Source organism: Mobula hypostoma, chromosome 12, assembly GCF_963921235.1.
Source record: "Mobula hypostoma chromosome 12, sMobHyp1.1, whole genome shotgun sequence".
In the NCBI taxonomy this organism is placed as follows: domain Eukaryota; kingdom Metazoa; phylum Chordata; class Chondrichthyes; order Myliobatiformes; family Myliobatidae; genus Mobula; species Mobula hypostoma.
In genome coordinates this window covers 21,537,949-21,555,251 of record NC_086108.1, presented here as the reverse complement: position 1 = coordinate 21,555,251, position 17,303 = coordinate 21,537,949, and the positions used below count along the sequence as shown (strand labels likewise).

General features: G+C 42.7%; 1 protein-coding gene across 1 annotated transcript in view; it reads left to right on the top strand.

The window, feature by feature from the left end:
- Window positions 1–17,303, top strand: part of atf6 (activating transcription factor 6) — a 423,807-nt gene that overhangs the window by 182,571 nt on the left and 223,933 nt on the right. Inside the window, exon 13 of the mRNA XM_063063732.1 lies at window positions 14,269–14,336. Within this exon, the coding sequence (XP_062919802.1) occupies window positions 14,269–14,336 (68 nt within the window). The remainder of the gene's footprint in view (window positions 1–14,268; window positions 14,337–17,303) is intronic.

Below are 17,303 nucleotides of genomic sequence, written 5' to 3'. Positions count from 1 at the left end.
ATGGTTTGGAGATTGTAAAATATGTGCAAGATATATTGCTGCAAAAAACTATAGAGGTACCAACTAGAGAAGGGGCAGTGTTGGATCTCCTGTTAGGGAATGAGATAGGTCAGGTGACGGAGGTTTGCGTTGGGGAGCACTTCAGGTCCAGTGATCACAATGCTATTTGTTTCAATATAATTATGGAGAAGGATAGGACTGTACCCAGGGTTGAGATTTTTAATTGGAGAAAGGCTAACTTTGAGGAGATGCGAAAGGACTTGGAGGGAGTGGATTGGGACAATTTGTTTTATGGGAAGAATGTAATTGAGAAATGGATGTCATTTAAAGGTGAAACTTTGAGAGTACAGAATCTTTATGTTCCTGTTAGGTTGAAAGGAAAGGTTAAAAGTTTGAGAGAGCCATGGTTTTCAAGGGATATTGGAAACTTGGTTCGGAAAAAGAGAGATATCTACAACAAATATAGGCAGCATGGAGTAAATGAGGTGCTTGAGGAATATAAAAAAAATCTTAAAGAAATTAGAAAAGCTAAAAGAAGATACGAGGTTGCTTTGGCAAGTAAGGTGAAAATATATCCCAAGGGTTTCTACTGTTATATTAATAGCAAAACGATAGTGAGGGATAAAATTGGTCCTTTGGAGAATCAGAGTGGACAGCTATGTGTGGAGCCAAAAGAGATGGGGGAGATTCTGAACAATTTCTTTTCTTCGGTATTCACTAAGGAGAAGGATATTGAATTGTGTCAGGTAAAGGAAACAATTTTGTTCTATATTATTCATTGGTATCCTATATGATTTGGAGTTCTGTTAATTAAGTATTATTTGGTTCTATAATTATTCATGTTAAGTACAACAATGTATTCCCAATAACTTTGTACTATTATTATGTTATGTTTATATTTTATGAAACTAATGAAAAGATTGAAAAAGAAAGAAAGATAGGTGGAGTTGTGGATAATGAAGTAGGTTTTCAAAGCTTTCGGAGAGATTTAGGCCAGATAGAAGAGTGGACTAAAAGATGGCAGATGGAGTTTAATGCTGATAAATGTGAGGTGCTACATTTTGGTAGGCCGAATCAAAATGGGACATACATGGTAAATGGTAGGGCATTGAAGAATGCTGTAGAACAGAGGGATCTAGGAATAATGGTGCATAGTTCCCTCAAGGTGGAATCTCGTGGATAGGCTGGTGAAGAAAGCTTTTGGTATGCTGGCCTTTATAAATCAGAGCATTGAGTATAGGAGTTGGGATGTTATGTTGAAATTGTAGAAGGCATTGGTGAGGCCAAATTTGGAGTATTGTGTACAGTTTTGGTCACCGAATTATAGGAAAGATGTCAACAAAATAGAGAGAGTACAGAGGAGATTTACTAGAATGTTACCTGGGTTTCATCACCTAAGTTACAGAAAAAGGTTGAACAAGTTGGGTCTTTATTCTTTGAAACGTAAAAGATTGAGGGGGGGATTTGATAGAGGTATTTATAATTATGAGGGGGGATAGATAGAGTTGATGTGGATAGGCTTTTTCCATTGAGAGTGGGGGAGATTCAAACAAGAGGACATGAGTTGAGAGTTACAGGGCAAAAGTTTAGGGGTAACATGAGGGGGAACTACTTTACTCAGAGAGTGGTAGCTATGTGGAACGAGCTTCCAGCAGAAGTGGTTGAGGCAGGTTCGATGTTGTTGTTTAAAGTTAAATTGAACAGCATTTAATAGCATAATAGATATATGGACAGGAAAGGAATGGAGGGTTATGGGCTGAGTGCAGGTTGGTGGGACTAGGTGAGAGTAAGAATTCGGTATGAACTAGAAGGGCTGAGATGGCCGGTTTCCGTGCTGTAATTATTATATGGTTATAACGGAAGTTAGAGAAGTCAATGTTCATGCCATTAGGTTGGAGGCTACCCAGACGGAATATAAAGTGTTGTTCCTCCAACCTGAGTGTGGCTTCATCTTGACAATAGAGGAGGCCGTGGATAGACATATCAGAATGGGAATGGGACGTGGAATTAAAATGTGTGGCCACTGGAAGATCCTGCTTTTTCTGGCATACAGAGCATCGGTGTTCAGCGAAACGACCTCTCAGCCTGCGTTGGGTCTCGCCAATATATAGAAGACCGCATTAGGAGCACCGGACACAGTATATCACACCAGCCGACTAACAGGTGAAGTGTCGTCTCACCTGGAAGGATTGTCTGAGGCCCTGAATGGTGGTGAGGGAGGAAGTGTAAGGGCATGTGTAACACTTGTTCCGCTTACAAGGATAAGTCCCGGGAGGGAGATCAGTGGGAAGGGATGGGGGGAACAAATGGACAAGGGAGTCGCATAGGGAGCGATTGCTGTGGAAAGGAGTAAAGGGGGGGGGAGGGAAAGATGTGCTTAGTGGTGGGATCCCATTGGAGGTGGCAGAAGTTACGGAGAATAATATGTTGGACCCGGAGGCTGGTGGGGTGGTAGGTGAGGACAAGGGGAACCCTATTCCTAGTCGGGTGGCAGGAGGATAAGGTGAGAGCAGATGTGCGTGAAATGGGAGAGATGTGTTTGAGAGCAGAGTTGATGGTGGAGGAAGGGAAACCCCTTTCTTTAAAAAAGGAGGACATCTCCTTTGTCCTGGAATGAAAAGCCTCATCCTGAGAGCAGATGCGGCGGAGACAGAGGAATTGTGAGAAGGAAGTGGCATCTTTACAAAAGACAGGGTGGGAAGAGGAATAGTTCAGGTAGCTGTGAGAGTCCGTAGGCTTATAGTAGACATTAGTAGATAAGCTGTCTCCAGAGATAGAGACAGAAAGATCAAGAAAGGGGAGGAAGGTGTCGGAAATGAACCAGGTAAACTTAAGGGCAGGGTGAAAGTTGGAGGCAAAGTTAATGAAGTCAACGAGCTCAGCATGCGTGCAGGAAGCAGCGCCAATGCAGTCGTCGGTAGCGAAGGAAAAGTGGTGGGCAGATACCTGTATAGGCTTGGAACATGGATTGTTCCACAAAGCCAACAAAAAGGCAGGCATAGCTGGGACCCATACGGGTGCCCATGGCTACACCTTTAGTTTGGAGGAAGTGGGAGAAGCCAAGGGAGAAATTAAGAATAAGGACTAATTCCGCTAGACGGAGGAGAGTGATGGTAGAGGGGAACTGGTTAGGTCTGGAATCCAAAAAGAAGCGGAGAGCTTTGAGATCTTCCTCGTGGGGGATGGAGGTATATACGGACTGGACATCCATGGTGAAAATAAAGCGGTGGGGGCCAGGGAACTTAAATTCATTGAAAAAATTCAGAGCATGAGATGACTCACGAAGTGGGAAGGGATTGAACAAGGGGGGAATAAAACAGTGTCGAGGTATGCAGAAATGAGTTCAGTGGGGCAGGAGCAAGCTTAGACAATGGGTCTACCTGGACAGGCAGTTTGTGGATCTTGGGTAGGAGATAGAAACGGGAAGTACGGGGTGTGGGAACTATAAGGTTGGTAGCAGTGCATGGGAGATCCCCTGAGCTGATAAAGTTGGTGATGGTGTGGGAGATAATGGCCTGGTGCTCCTTAGTGGAGTCATGATCGAGGGGTAAATAAGAGGAGGTATCCGCGAGTTGTCGCTGTGCCTCGGCAAGTTAGAGGTCGGTACACCAGACTACAACAGCACCCCAAAAAAGTTCTATTTTAGCTTCATCAGCCCACAGGACTTGTTTCCAAAATGCATCAGGCTTGTTTAGATGTTCCTTTGGACCTTTTGAATAGAACTTTTGGCTGCAATGAGCAAAGGTATGTTTGAAGAAAAAAGGGTGCAGAATTTCATGAAAAGAACCCCTCTCCAACTGTTAAGCATGGGGGTAGATCGATCATACTTTGGGCTTGTGTTGCAGCCAATGGCACGGGGAACATTTACTGGTAGCGGGAAGAATGAATTCAATTAAATACCAGCAAATTCTGGAATCAAACATCACACCATCTGTAAAAAAGCCGAAGATGAAAAGAGGATGGCTTCTATAACAGGATAATGAACCTAAACACACCTCAAAATCCACAATGGGCTACCTCAAGAGGCGCAAGCTGAAGGTTTTGCCATGGTCCTCACAGTCCCCCGACCTAAACATCATTGAGAGTCTGTGGATAGACCTCAAAAGAGCAGTGCATGCAAGGTGGCCCAAGAATCTCACAGAACTAGAAGCCTTCTGCAAGGAAGAATGGGTGAAAATCTCCCGAACAAGAATTGAAAGACTCGTAGGTGGCTACAAAAAGCGTTTACAAGCTGTGATACTTGCCAAAGGGGGTGTTTCTAAGTACTGCCAAGCAGGGTGCCCAAACTTTTGCTTCGGGCCTTTTTTCCTTTTTTGTTATGTTGAAACTGTAAAATATGGAAATAAATAAGTTTTACATAGAAACATAGAAACATAGAAAATAGGTGCAGGAGTAGGCCAATCGGCCCTTCGAGCCTGCACCGCCATTTATTATGATCATGGCTGATCATCCAACTCAGAACCCAGCCTTCCCTCCATACCCCCTGACCCCTGTAGCCACAAGGGCCATATCTAACTTCCTTTTAAACATAGCTAATGAACTGGCCTCAACAGTTTGCTGTGGCAGAGAATTCCACAGATTCACCACTCTCTGTGTGAAGAAGTTTTTCCTAACCTCGGTCCTAAAAGGCTTCCCCTCTATCCTCAAACTGTGACCCCTCGTTCTAGACCTCCCCAACATCGGGAACAATCTTCCCGCATCTAGCCTGTCCAATCCCTTTAGGATCTTATACGTTTCAATCAGATCCCCTCTCAATCTTCTAAATTCCAACGAGTACAAGCCTAGTTCATCCAGTCTTTCTTCATATGAAAGACCTGCCATCCCAGGAATCAATCTGGTGAACCTTCTTTGTACTCCCTCTATGGCAAGGATGTCTTTCCTCAGATTAGGGGACCAAAACTGCACACAATACTCCAGGTGTGGTCTCACCAAGGCCTTGTACAACTGCAGTAGTACCTCCCTGCTCCTGTACTCGAATCCTCTCGCTATAAATGCCAGCATACTGTTCGCCTTTTTCACCGCCTGCTGTACCTGCATGCCCACTTTCAATGACTGGTGTATAATGACACCCAGGTCTCGTTGCACCTCCCCTTTTCCTAATCGGCCACCATTCAGATAATAATCTGTTTTCCTATTTTTGCCACCAAAGTGGATAACTTCACATTTATCCACATTAAATTGCATCTGCCATGAGTTTGCCCACTCACCCAACCTATCCAAGTCATCCTGCATCCTCTTAGCATCCTCCTCACTGCTAACACTGCCACCCAGCTTAAAATATTAAAGAAATGTGTCATCTTTAATTTATGCCTTTTGGAAATCAGTTCATCTTTTACTCGCTTAGCTATTCGCAGTAACAGAAATTTTGACTAGGGGTGCCCAAACTTTTGCATGCCACTGTATTGTTATCCAATGTTTCTTTGCCTAGTCATTTTTCAAGCCAGTTAGCTCCTTTGCCTTAAATAAATCTTTCTAGTTTCTAAGTGGCATTCAACAGATGAATTGTGTTTTAAACTGTGTGAAAAATCTCAAGTTCATGTAACCAGACTGTTAAGCGACCTGTATTTTCCATAAACTCTCTTATTAACAACATGAACCACTGCAACACATTTTTCATTTCCTTTAATGGTAGTCAAATGTAGTTTGAGGGGATTCAGACCAGTGGACTCTAGTAAACCCAGAATTAAATGATAGGTAGGAATGAGGTACCGTTTAAAAGAAAACGTGTAAGTTTAATCTTGTTTTTTTTTAAACTGCTGCTTAACTTTGGCTCCAAGCAAAACATGATTTTTAAGGCTGGCAGTTTATTTCTACTTTTTTTTTTCCATGGTTGTGTTTCTTTTTCAAGTACATTGCTGAAGTTGGCATACGTTTAAAGGATAGTGGTTTGTGTGCACGCAAAAGCAAAGTTTTAATCTAACAAACATTAATAACACCTGTTGCTATGATTAAAGTCTATTATAACATTGTATCAGGTTACCTCACTAACTTCACAGACTACATGTAATCGTGTTGTTTTGTACATTGGATTGGAAAAAGCATCTTGCTGAGAGATGAAACAGTATTTCTGATGAAGTAAAACAACCCACTCATTTGGAGGTTCCCTTCCACGCGCTCCAGTTTTCCTGGCTACTTGCTTCAGTTCTTGGCTTCATGGCTCAGATTGAATAATAGATCATCAAGGAATTTAATAAATAATTTACCTTATTTCAATGTTCATCTAACTTGGTCAACAATTTCTAGTAAATCTGGGAAATAAGTTCTTTATTTATTTAAGTTCTGCTTAGATTTTGGTTTCATTTTCTTTCATATGCTCTTGCAACAGAAAAGGAACCCTTTGGGCCCATTGAGCCTATGCTAGCTCTCAAAGCAATTCCATTAGTCCCATGCTTCCAGTTATTTCCCGAAAACCTTTTCTCACCTTCTGATTCGACTATCACCCATCTGCATTAGGAGAAATTTCCATTTGACAATTAACCTACAAACCAGCACGTCTTGGAGTCATAGGGAAACATGCTAACCACAGCAACCTCGCTGTAGTCCTACTTGCCCTGATTTTGTATTTTGAAAGCCACTTTCCTGTATCTATCCAAATGCCTCTTAAATGTTACAGTTATATCATCCTTGACCAATTCATCTGGCAACTCATTCCAGATACTGATAACCATCCATTTAAAGAAGTTGATTTCAAGGTTCTTAAATCTCTCCCTTCTCTTGTATCTGTGCCTTCTAGTTTTGGATTCCTCAACTGGGAAAAGATCATGACTGTCCACCTTATCCTTGCTGCACATGATTTTATAAACATCCATGAAGTTATCTCTCATTCTTCTATGCTCCAAGGTACAGAGGTCCAACGTGACCAATCTTCCTTTGACTCAGATACTTTAGTCCAGATAACATTTTGAGAAATGTTTTCTGCACCCTGTCCACCTTGACAATGTCTTTACTATAACAAGATAACTAAAGCTATGCAACAAAACTGTATGCAGTACTCCAAGTGCAGTCTTATCATCATCTTATATACTGCAACATAATGTTCCTGCTCTTAATCTTAATGCTATAACTGATGAAGTCAGGAATGCTAAATGCCGTCTTCACCACCCTGTGTACTTGTGCAGCCACTTTCAATGAACTGTGCACATGTACTCCTGGGTCCCGCTGTTCCACAACACTCATTAGGGCCCTGGCATTCACTGTTCAAGTTCTGCTGGTATGACTGTCTAAAATGCATCACATCACACTTAATCCATTTGCCATTCCTGAGTCCATCTCCCTCACAAATCAATATCTCTTTGCAATTCATTGTTTCACTATCAAAAAGAACTATTTTTTGTAACATCAGCAAACTTGCTAATCATGTCAGATACTTTAATATCCAAATCATTTACATGCCTAATGAATAACAGGATTCCCAACACTGATCCTTGCGACACCCTACTGGTCACTGACCCCCAGTCAGAATAGTCCTTCATCCTGTTCTTATCATTGAGCCAATTATGAATCCACCTCGCTTGCTCCCCCGAATCCCATGTGACCTAACCTTCCAGATTAGCCTACCAACGTTCACATAGACAACATTCACAGTCCTGTCTTCATCTATCTTCGAAAAACCTCAAAAGATTTGACAGTTATGACCTCTCACACACATAACATGCTGACTATTCCTGATCAGGCCTTGACGACCCAAGTAGTGGTAAATCTTGTCTTTTAGAATTCCCTCCAGTTACTCCAGTAAAGATAGGCTGACTTGCTGTAGTTCTCTGGTATGTCCTTGCAACCCTTCTTGAACAATGGAACAACATTAGTCACCCTCTGATCTTCTGGAACTTCACCAGTAGCTAATACTGATGCAAATATCTCTAGAAAGATTTCCATAATTTCTTCCCTGGCCTCCCATAATGTTTAGGAGTGTACTTGGTCAACTTGTGGATTTACTCACCTTTACTGTCCTTCAAGGCTGCAAATACCTCCTTCTTCATAATAAGCATCTGATAGAAGATCTCACTATTTATTCCCCTCATTTCTTTGGTATGCATAATATTTTCCAGTGGTGGTGGAGCTGGTAGTAGTAGTGCAATCCCTCGATACACATGTGAAGTTCTCCTAAGGAGTTGCCTATTGGTGGGTCCTCAGGTGGCTGTAGAGGCCGATCCAGGATCCACATACTCTGGTGCAGTGTGGACAAGAATAAATGTTGGTTGTGGTCAGTAGTTGTGTTTTTTGCTTATTCAGTCTGTCCTTTTGCAGTTGTCACTTGTTCTCTGTGGCACAGCGAAGATTGCTCTCATGTAGCACAGCTCCCACTTGAACAGGTTTCACCCAGGTTTATCTAATACTGTAAGTGCTCATGTCGTCCCAGTTTTTAGATGTAATGTTGAATTCATCAAGCTGATTTTGATGTTATCTTTGAAGTGTTTCCTTTGCCCACCAGGGGCTCACTGACCACCTTTCAGTTGGGAGTAAAGGATCTGTTTGGGGAGACACGAGTTTGGCATCTGGATGATATGACCTATTCCTTGGAGTTGGTATTGCTTTATTGAGGTGGAGATGCTGATCATGTTGGCCGCCTCCAGTATGCCGGTGTTCGTGTGACTGTCCTACCAGCTGATCCTCAAAATCTTTCGTAAGGCTCTTAGGTGATATTGGTCCAGGGCTTTCAGGTGTCTGCTGTATGTGCGCCATGATTCAGCACCATACAGAAATGCAGGAAGAATGGGTGCTTGGTAGACCAAAAGTTTTGTTTGGCTCTGTACATCATGGTCTTCAAAGACTCTTTTCCTTAACCTTGCATAGGCTCCACTAGCCCTACTCAGACAGTGGTTAATCTCTGAGCTGATGAGTCAAGTCAAGTCAAGTCAATTTTTATTGTCATTTCGACCATAACTGCTGGTACGCTACACAGTAAAAACGAGACAATGTTTTTCAGGACCATGGTGCTACATGAACAATACAAAAACTACACTGAAGTACGTAAAACAACACAAAACTACACTGAACTACAGACCTACCCAGGACTGCATAAAGTGCACAAAACAGTGCAGGCATTACAATAAATAATAAACAAGACAATATGCACAGTAGAGCGCAGTAGCTTGGTGTCAGTCCAGGCACTGGGTATTGAGGAGTCTGATGACTTGGGGGAAGAAACTGTTACATAGTCTGATCGTGAGAGCCCGAATTCTTCAGCGCCTTTTGCCAGATTGCAGGAGGGGGAAGAGTTTGTATGAGGGGTACGTGGGGTCCTTCATAATGCTGTTTGCTTTATGGATGTAGCGTGTGGTGTAAATGTCTGTAATGGCGGGAAGAGAGACCCCGATGATGATCTCAGCTGACCTTACTATCCACTGCAGGGTCTTGCGATCCGAGATGGTGCAATTTCCGAACCAGGCAGTGATGCAGCTGCTCAGGATGCTCTCAATACAACCTTTGTAGAATGTGGTGAGGATGGGGGCGGGGGGGTACTTTTCTCAGCTTTCACAGAAAATAGAGACGCTGCTGGGCTTTCTTTGCTATGGAGCTGGTGTTGAGGGACCAGGTGAGATTCTCCGCCAGGTGAACACCAAGAAATTTGGTGCTCTTAACAATCTCTACGGAAGAGTCGTCGATGTTCAGCGGAGAGTGGTCATTCCATGTCCTCCTGAAGTCAACAACAATCTCTTTCGTTTTGTTCACATTCAGAGACAGGTTGCTGGCTCTGCACCAGTCCGTTAGCTACTGCACCTCCTCTCTCTATGCTGACTTATCATTCTTGCTGATGAGACCCACCACGGTCGTGTCATCGGCGAACTTGATGATGTGGTTCGAGCTGTGTGTTGCAGTACAGTCGTGGGTCAGCAGAGTGAACAGCAGTGGACTGAGCACACAGCCCTGGGGGGCCCCCGTGCTCAGTGTGATGGTGTTGGAGATGCTGCTTCCAATTCGGACTGACTGAGGTCTCCCAGTCAGGAAGTCTAGGATCCAGTTGCAGAGGGAGGTGTTCAGACCCAGTAGCCTCAGCTTTACAATCAGTTTCTGAGGAATGATTGTGTTGAATGCTGAACTGAAGTCCATGAACAGCATTCGAACGTACATGTCTTTTTTGTCCAGGTGGGTTAGGGCCAGGCGGAGGGTGATGGCAATGGCGTCATCTGTTGAATGGTTGGGACGGTACGCAAACTGCAGGGGGTCCAGTGAGGGGGCCAGCGGGGTCTTGATGTGCCTCATGACGAGTCTCTCGAAACACTTCATGATGATGGATGTGTGTGCGACGGGACAGCAGTCGTTGAGGCAGGACACTGAAGACTTCTTCGGCACAGGGACGACGGTGGCGGCCTTGAAGCACGTAGGAACAATGGCGCTGCTCAGGGAGATGTTGAAGATGTCAATGAGAATTTCAGCTAGCTGGTTTGCACATCCTCTAAGCACTCTGCCAGGAACATTGTCTGGTGTAGCAGCCTTCCGTGGGTTGACCCTACACAGGGTTCTCCTCACATCGGCCACGGTAAGACACAGCACCTGGTTGTTTGGAGGAGGGGTGGTCTTCCTCGCCGCCACATCATTTTCCACCTCAAAATGAGCGTAGAAGTTATTTACCGCATCTAGGAGGGAGGCATCACCAGCACAGGCAGTTGGTGTTGTCTTGTAGTTGGTGATGTCCTGAATGTCCTTCCACATGCGCCGTGTATCGCCGCTGTCCTGGAAGTGGCCGTGGATTCGGTAGGCGTGTGCACGCTTTGCCTCTCTGATGGCCCGGGACAGTTTGGCCTTCGCTGTTGTTAGGGCTGCCTTGTCACCTGCTCTGAAGGCAGAGACACGGGTCCTCAGCAGCGCAAGTACCTCCACGGCCATCCATGGCTTCTAGTTAGCGTGTGTGGTGATGGTCTTGGCCACAGTGACGTCATCAATGCACTTGCTGATGTAGCTAGTCACTGATGCCGTGTACTCCTCTAAGTTGGTAGAGTCACCATCAGTTGCAGCCTCCCTGAGCATGTGCCAGTCAGTGATTTTCCAAATTTCATTTACCCTTTCTGTTAACCACCCTTTTTCAGCTGGTACCCCTGCCATTTGTGTGATTCATTGAGGTCACAATTAGACAACAATTAGATCTTTTTAAATGGCAGAGCAAATCTGAGAAGTTGGATGCCCCATTCCAGTTCTTAATTTTAAAGTCTAAGTCAAAGCTGTGTTTATTGTTAGATGCACAAGTGCATGTATGTAGAGATGTAATGAAAAGCTTGCCCACAGCAGCGTCAGAGATGTAAAGTATCATATAAGTAGCATTCACGAAATACATAAATAAACCATAAGTATGTTTTTCCCAAGAAAGAATGCAGTCAGAACAAAATAAAAACGAAGTCCTTTGTAGTGCAAAGTGAGCAAATTGTCATTAAACTCTAGTGATTAGAGTTGTGCCAGTTAGTTTAAGCACGGAATGGTTGAAGGGAAGTATTTGTTCTTGAAGCTACTGGTGTGGAACTTTATTCTTTATACTTATTGTCGTAGAACGTACAATCATCACAGCGATATTTGATTCTGCGCTTCCTGCTCCCTGGATTACAAATCGATAGGAAATATTAAAAATTTAAATTATAAATCATAAATAGAAAATAGAAAAATGGAAAGTAAGGTAGTGCAAAAAAACCGAGAGGCAGGTCTGGATATTGGGAGGGTACGGCCCAGATCCAGGTCAGGATCCGTTCAGCAGTCTTACCACAGTTGGAAAGAAGCTGTTCCCAAACCTGGCCGAACACGTCTTCAAGCTCCTGAGCCTTCTCCCGGAGGGAAGAGGGACGAAAAGTGTGTTGGCTGGGTGGGTCGTGTCCTTGATTATCCTGGCAGCACTGCTGTGACAGTGTGCGGGTAAAGTGAGTCCAAGGACAGAAGATTGGTATGTGTGATGTGCTGGGCTGTGTTCACGATCTTCTGCAGCTTCTTCCGGTCTTGGACAGGACAACTTCCATACCAGGTTGTGATGCACCCTAAGAGAATGCTTTCTATGGTGCCTCTGTAAAAATTAGTGAGGGTTTTAGGGGACAGGCCAAATTTCTTTAGTTTCCTCAGGAAGTAAAGGCGCTGGTGGGCCTTCTTGGCAGTGGACTCTGCTTGGTTGGACCAAGTCAGGTCATTTGTGATATTGACCCTGAGGAACTTAAAGCTTTTGACCTGTTCCACTTGCACACCACCGATGTAAATTGGGTCGTGTGGTCCGCTACTCCTTCTGAAGTCACCAACCAATTCCTTCGTCTTACTGACGTTGAGGGATAGGTTATTGTCTTCGCACCATGCCACCAGGTTCTTAATTTCCTCTCTGTACTCAAACTCATCATTACCCGAGATACGGCCTACAATTGTTGTGTCATCAGCAAACTTTATATTGAGTTTGATGGAAACTTGGCTACACAATCATGGGTGTACAGTGAGTACAGTGGGGGGCTGAGTACACAGCCTTGTGGGGCACCGGTGCTCAGAGTGATTGTAGAGGAGAGCTTGTCCCCTGCTTTTACAGCCTGGGTCCTGTCTGTGAGGAAGTTGACGATCCAGCTGCAGATCTGAGTGCTAAGGCCCAGGTTCCGGAGCTTAGGAATCAGCTTATTTGGAATGAAGGTATTAAAGGCAGAGCTATAGTCAATGAAAAGGAGCCTTATGTATGCATCTTTATTCTCCAGGTGTTCTAAGGAGGAATGCAGGGCCAGAGAGATGGCATCTGCCGTTGACCTGTTGCTCTGGTTGGCGAATTGCAAAGCGTCGAGGTTGACTGGTAGGCTGTGGTTGATGTGTGCCATAACTAATCACTCGAAACACTTCATAGCAATTGATGTCAGATCCACAGGTCAATAGTCATTCAGGCATGCCACCTTGCTCTTTATCGGCACTGGGATTATCGTTGCCTTCTTAAAACACGAGGGGATCTTAGACTGAAGCAAGGAACAGATGAAGATATCAACAAACACTCCAGCTAGCTCACTTGCACAGGCCTGGAGAACCCGTCCCAGGACGCCACCTCGACCCGTCGCCTTCCTTGGATTTATCTTCAGGAAGGCCCTTCTAACGTCCTCCTCGGTGACGATGAATCTCGATGCCACCAGGTCCGGTTCATCTGGATGGAGTGAGATGCTCCTCTTCTGTTCGAATCTTGTGTAGAATATGTTAAGTTCGTCAGGAAGAGAAGCGCCACAGTTATTGATATTCCAAGCCTTTTCTTTGCTCCCAGTGATCTCATTTAGACCCTGCCATAGTCTACTGGCATCCCTCTGGTTAGCCTGGGCGTCCAACTTGACTCGATATTGCCTCTTGGCGCCCTTAATGGCTTCCCGGAGTTCACGCCTGGATTCCGTGTAGCGACTGGTATCCCTGGACCTAAAAGCCGCAGCTCTAGCCTTCAAAAGGGACTTGACCTCATAATTCATTCAAGGTTTCTAGTTAGGGAATACCCAGATCGTTTTGCGAGACACACACTCCGTGCATTTCCAAATAAAGTCCGTGACAGCTGAGGCATACTCATCGAGGTTAGCTGCCAAGTCCTTGAATACTAACCAGTCCACCGATTCAAAGCAGTCATGGAGGACCTCATCCATTTCCTCCGTCCAACGCGACACTACTTTTGACACCGTGACCTCCTGCTTCAGTTTCTGTTTGTAAGCTGGGAGGAGGAGTACGGCCTGATGGTCTGATTTTCCGAAGTGAGGTCGTGGGATGGAACGGTAGGCATCCTTGACTGCTGTGTAGCAGTATTTAAGTATATTCAGGCTTCTGTACCTGCAAGAAGATGGCATGGCCTAGCTGGTGGGGATGTTTGGTGATAGAAGTTGTCTCCTTGAGGCAGCACCTCCTGTAGATGCTGCCAAAGTTAGGGGAGGGATGGGCCTGCAATGTGTTGGGCAGCGTCTTGCAGTTTCTTAGGTTCCTGCTCATTTTACTTGCCATATGACACCATGATGCAATCAGTTAAAACCCTTTCAACAATTTATCTGTTTAAGTTATTAAGTATGTAACTAATTTGTATGCATATACAGGTATGTTACCTTTCACAGACATTCTTGTAGTTCCTCCTGTTCATCCCCACGTTCTTGCTATTTAAGAATGATTCTGAAAGATCATCAACCTTAAACATCAACTTTGTTCCTCTCTCCATTATGTTCCTTGTCTTGCTGAGTACTTGCATTTTCTGTTTGTATTTCAGATTTGAAATCTTGTTTGATGAATTTTCAGATTCAGTTGATTGACTCTTTTCACAATATTATTTCTGTATTGGAAATAGTTGGTAATATGGCTTATTCAATTTCCTTATAGAAACATGTGGAGGAGAAGACTGATGTAGCCCATTATGTTACAAGGAAGTACATAGAGGTCGATGAGAAGTAAGTCAATGGCATCCTGATAAAATGTTCAGTTTTTTATGGTGCAATTCAATACAAAATATTTCAGGAATCACACATCTCAAAAAAAATCTGAATATTTAAGATGCCCAGGAAGAAAACTGTGTTGTGGGATTCTTCTTGTAAAGACATGGAATGGTCTGATGTTCTATGACTCTGAGGTTTCTCTCAAAATTATGCCATAGTTGAATGGCTTGGGATGACTTGTTGTGGGACCTTTATAATTCCTCATTTTTGTGCCAAAGAGTGATAAGTCAGTCTGCACATACTGTGGTCCAAACTTAACCTGACACTTCGAATGAGTATTATATAAGGATCATATAACCATAGAACATTACAGCACAGAAACAGGCCTTTTGGCCCACCTTGGCTGTGCCGAACCACTTTTCTGCCTAGTCCCACTGACCTGCACCTGGACCATATCCCTCCATACACCTCTCATCCGTGTACCTGTCCCAGTTTTTCTTAAATGTTAAAAGTGAGCCCGCATTTACTACTTTATCTGGCAGCTCATTCCACACTCCCACCACTCTGTGTGAAGAAGCCCCCTCTAATGTTCCTTTTAAACTTTTCCCCCTTCACCCTTAACCCATGTCCTCTGGTTTTTTTTCTCCCCTAGCCTCAGTGGAAAACAACGGAACAACATGAGCTATCCTCCAATCCTCCAGCACCTCACCCGTAGATATCGACATTTTAAATATATCTGCCAGGGCCCCTGCAATTTCAACACTAGTCTCCTTCAAGATCCGAGGGAATATCCTGTCAGGTCCTGGGGATTTATCTTCTTTGATTTGCCTCAAGATAGCAAGCACCTCCTCCTACTCAGTCTGTATAGGTTCCATGACCTCACTACTTGTTTGCCTTATTTGCATAGACTCCATGCCAGTTTCCTTAGTAAATACAGATGCAAAAAACCCATTTAAGATCTCCCTCATTTCTTTTGGTTCCATATATAGCCAACCACTCTGATCTTCAAGAGGACCAATTTTATTCCTTACTTTCCTTTTGCTCTTAATATACCTGTAGAAGCTCTTTGGATTATCCTTCACCTTGACTGCCAAAGCAACCTCATGTCTTCTTTTAGCCCCCCTGATTTCTTTCTTAAGAATTTTTTTGTACTTTTTTCTCCTCAAGCACCTTATTTGTTCCCTGTTTCCTATACATGTCATACATCTCTCTCTTCTTCTTTATCAGAGTTCCAATATCCCTTGAGAACCAAGGTTCCTTATTCTTATTCACTTTGCCTTTAATCCTGACAGTAACATATGAACTCTGCACTCTCAGAATTTCTCCTTTGAAGGCCTCCCACATCCAATCACATCCTTGCCAGAGAACAACCTGTCCCAATCCATGCTTTTTAGATCCTTTCTCGTTTCTTCAAATGTGGCCTCTTTCTAGTTTAGAACCTCAACCCGAGGACCAGATCTATCTTTATCCATGATCAAGTTGAATATATTCTTTTTTGATTTTTGTAAATGATATTTTTCCAATTCTTGGTCTCTTATTATTCCAAACAAAAGATGAAATAATAGAATCAACCTGATCAAAAAACTTCTTAGTTAAAAAATAGGAATATTTTGAAATACATATAAAAATTTTGTTGAATTTTGGTAACTGCATGAATTCAGCCAGCTAATGAAAGTGTAAGTGGATTCCATCTACAAGATATTTGCTTCATAAAATCCACTAAGGGAACCAAATTAGCTCTATAAAGGTCTCCATAATTTTTAGTGATGATAGTACCAAAATATTTGAACGAGTCCGTATGTTTAAAATGAATGTCATCTTATATAGAAGCAGAATCATTTAAAGGAAATAGTTAACTTTAATTAAGGTTTGATTTATATCCCGAAAACTTTCCAAATTCATTTAATAATTTCAATACACTAGGAATGGATTCTTCAGGACTCGAAACATAAACTAAAAGATCATCAGCATAAAGGGACATCTTATGAATAGTCCCATTTATGGAAATTCCTTGAATATCTTTAGCTTCACGAAGTGCAAAAGCCAAAGGTTCCAACATCAAATTAAATAACAGGGGACTTAATGGACATCCTTGTCTTGTACCCCGTGAAAGTCGAAAAAGTGGAGATCTGCAATTATTAGTAATAACTGTGGCAATAGGGCTTTTTTATATCATTCTAATCCACTTATTTAAATTAGTACTGATGTTGAATTTCTCTAAAACGTTAAATAAGTATTTCCATTCAACTCTATCAAATGCCTTTTCAGCATCAAGAGAAACAACACATTGGGGAGTCTTAGACAGGGATGAGTATATAACATTTAACAGTCTCCGAGTATTAGAGAAGGAATAACGGCCTTTTATAAAACCTGCTTGGTCCTGAGAAATAATTTTAGCTAGAATATTCTCCAGTCGATTAGCCATTATTTTTGAAAGAATTTTAGCATCCACATTTAATAGTGAAATAGGTCTATATGAAGCGCAGTCAGTAGGGTCTTTATCTTTCTTAAGAATTAAAGAAATAGAAGCTTCATAAAATGTGGGAGATAATTCTAACAAAAAAGAATCTTTGAGCATTTCCAACATACATGGAGAAAGCAATTCTTCAAATTTTTTAATAAAATCCGACAGGAAAAACCATCCAATCCAGGAGCTTTACCAGATTGCATTGAAAGAATAGCTTTCTGAATTTCCTTTTCAGTAATAGGAGTATCAAGAGTTTGTTGATCTTCAACAGATATTCTAGGAAAATCAGTCTTTGTAAAAAGGCATTCATTTTAGAAGGATCAGCTGGAAACTGAGATTTATAGAGTTCACTGTAAAAGTCCTGAAAAATTTTATTGATGTCTACCATCTCCCTTACGAATTTTTAAAATTTGTCTTTTAGCTCCAGTTGCCTTTAACTGGGATGCTAATAGCTTATTATTTTTGTCTCCAAACATATAAAATAGACTTTTTAATTTAAGCAAATTTCTTTCAAT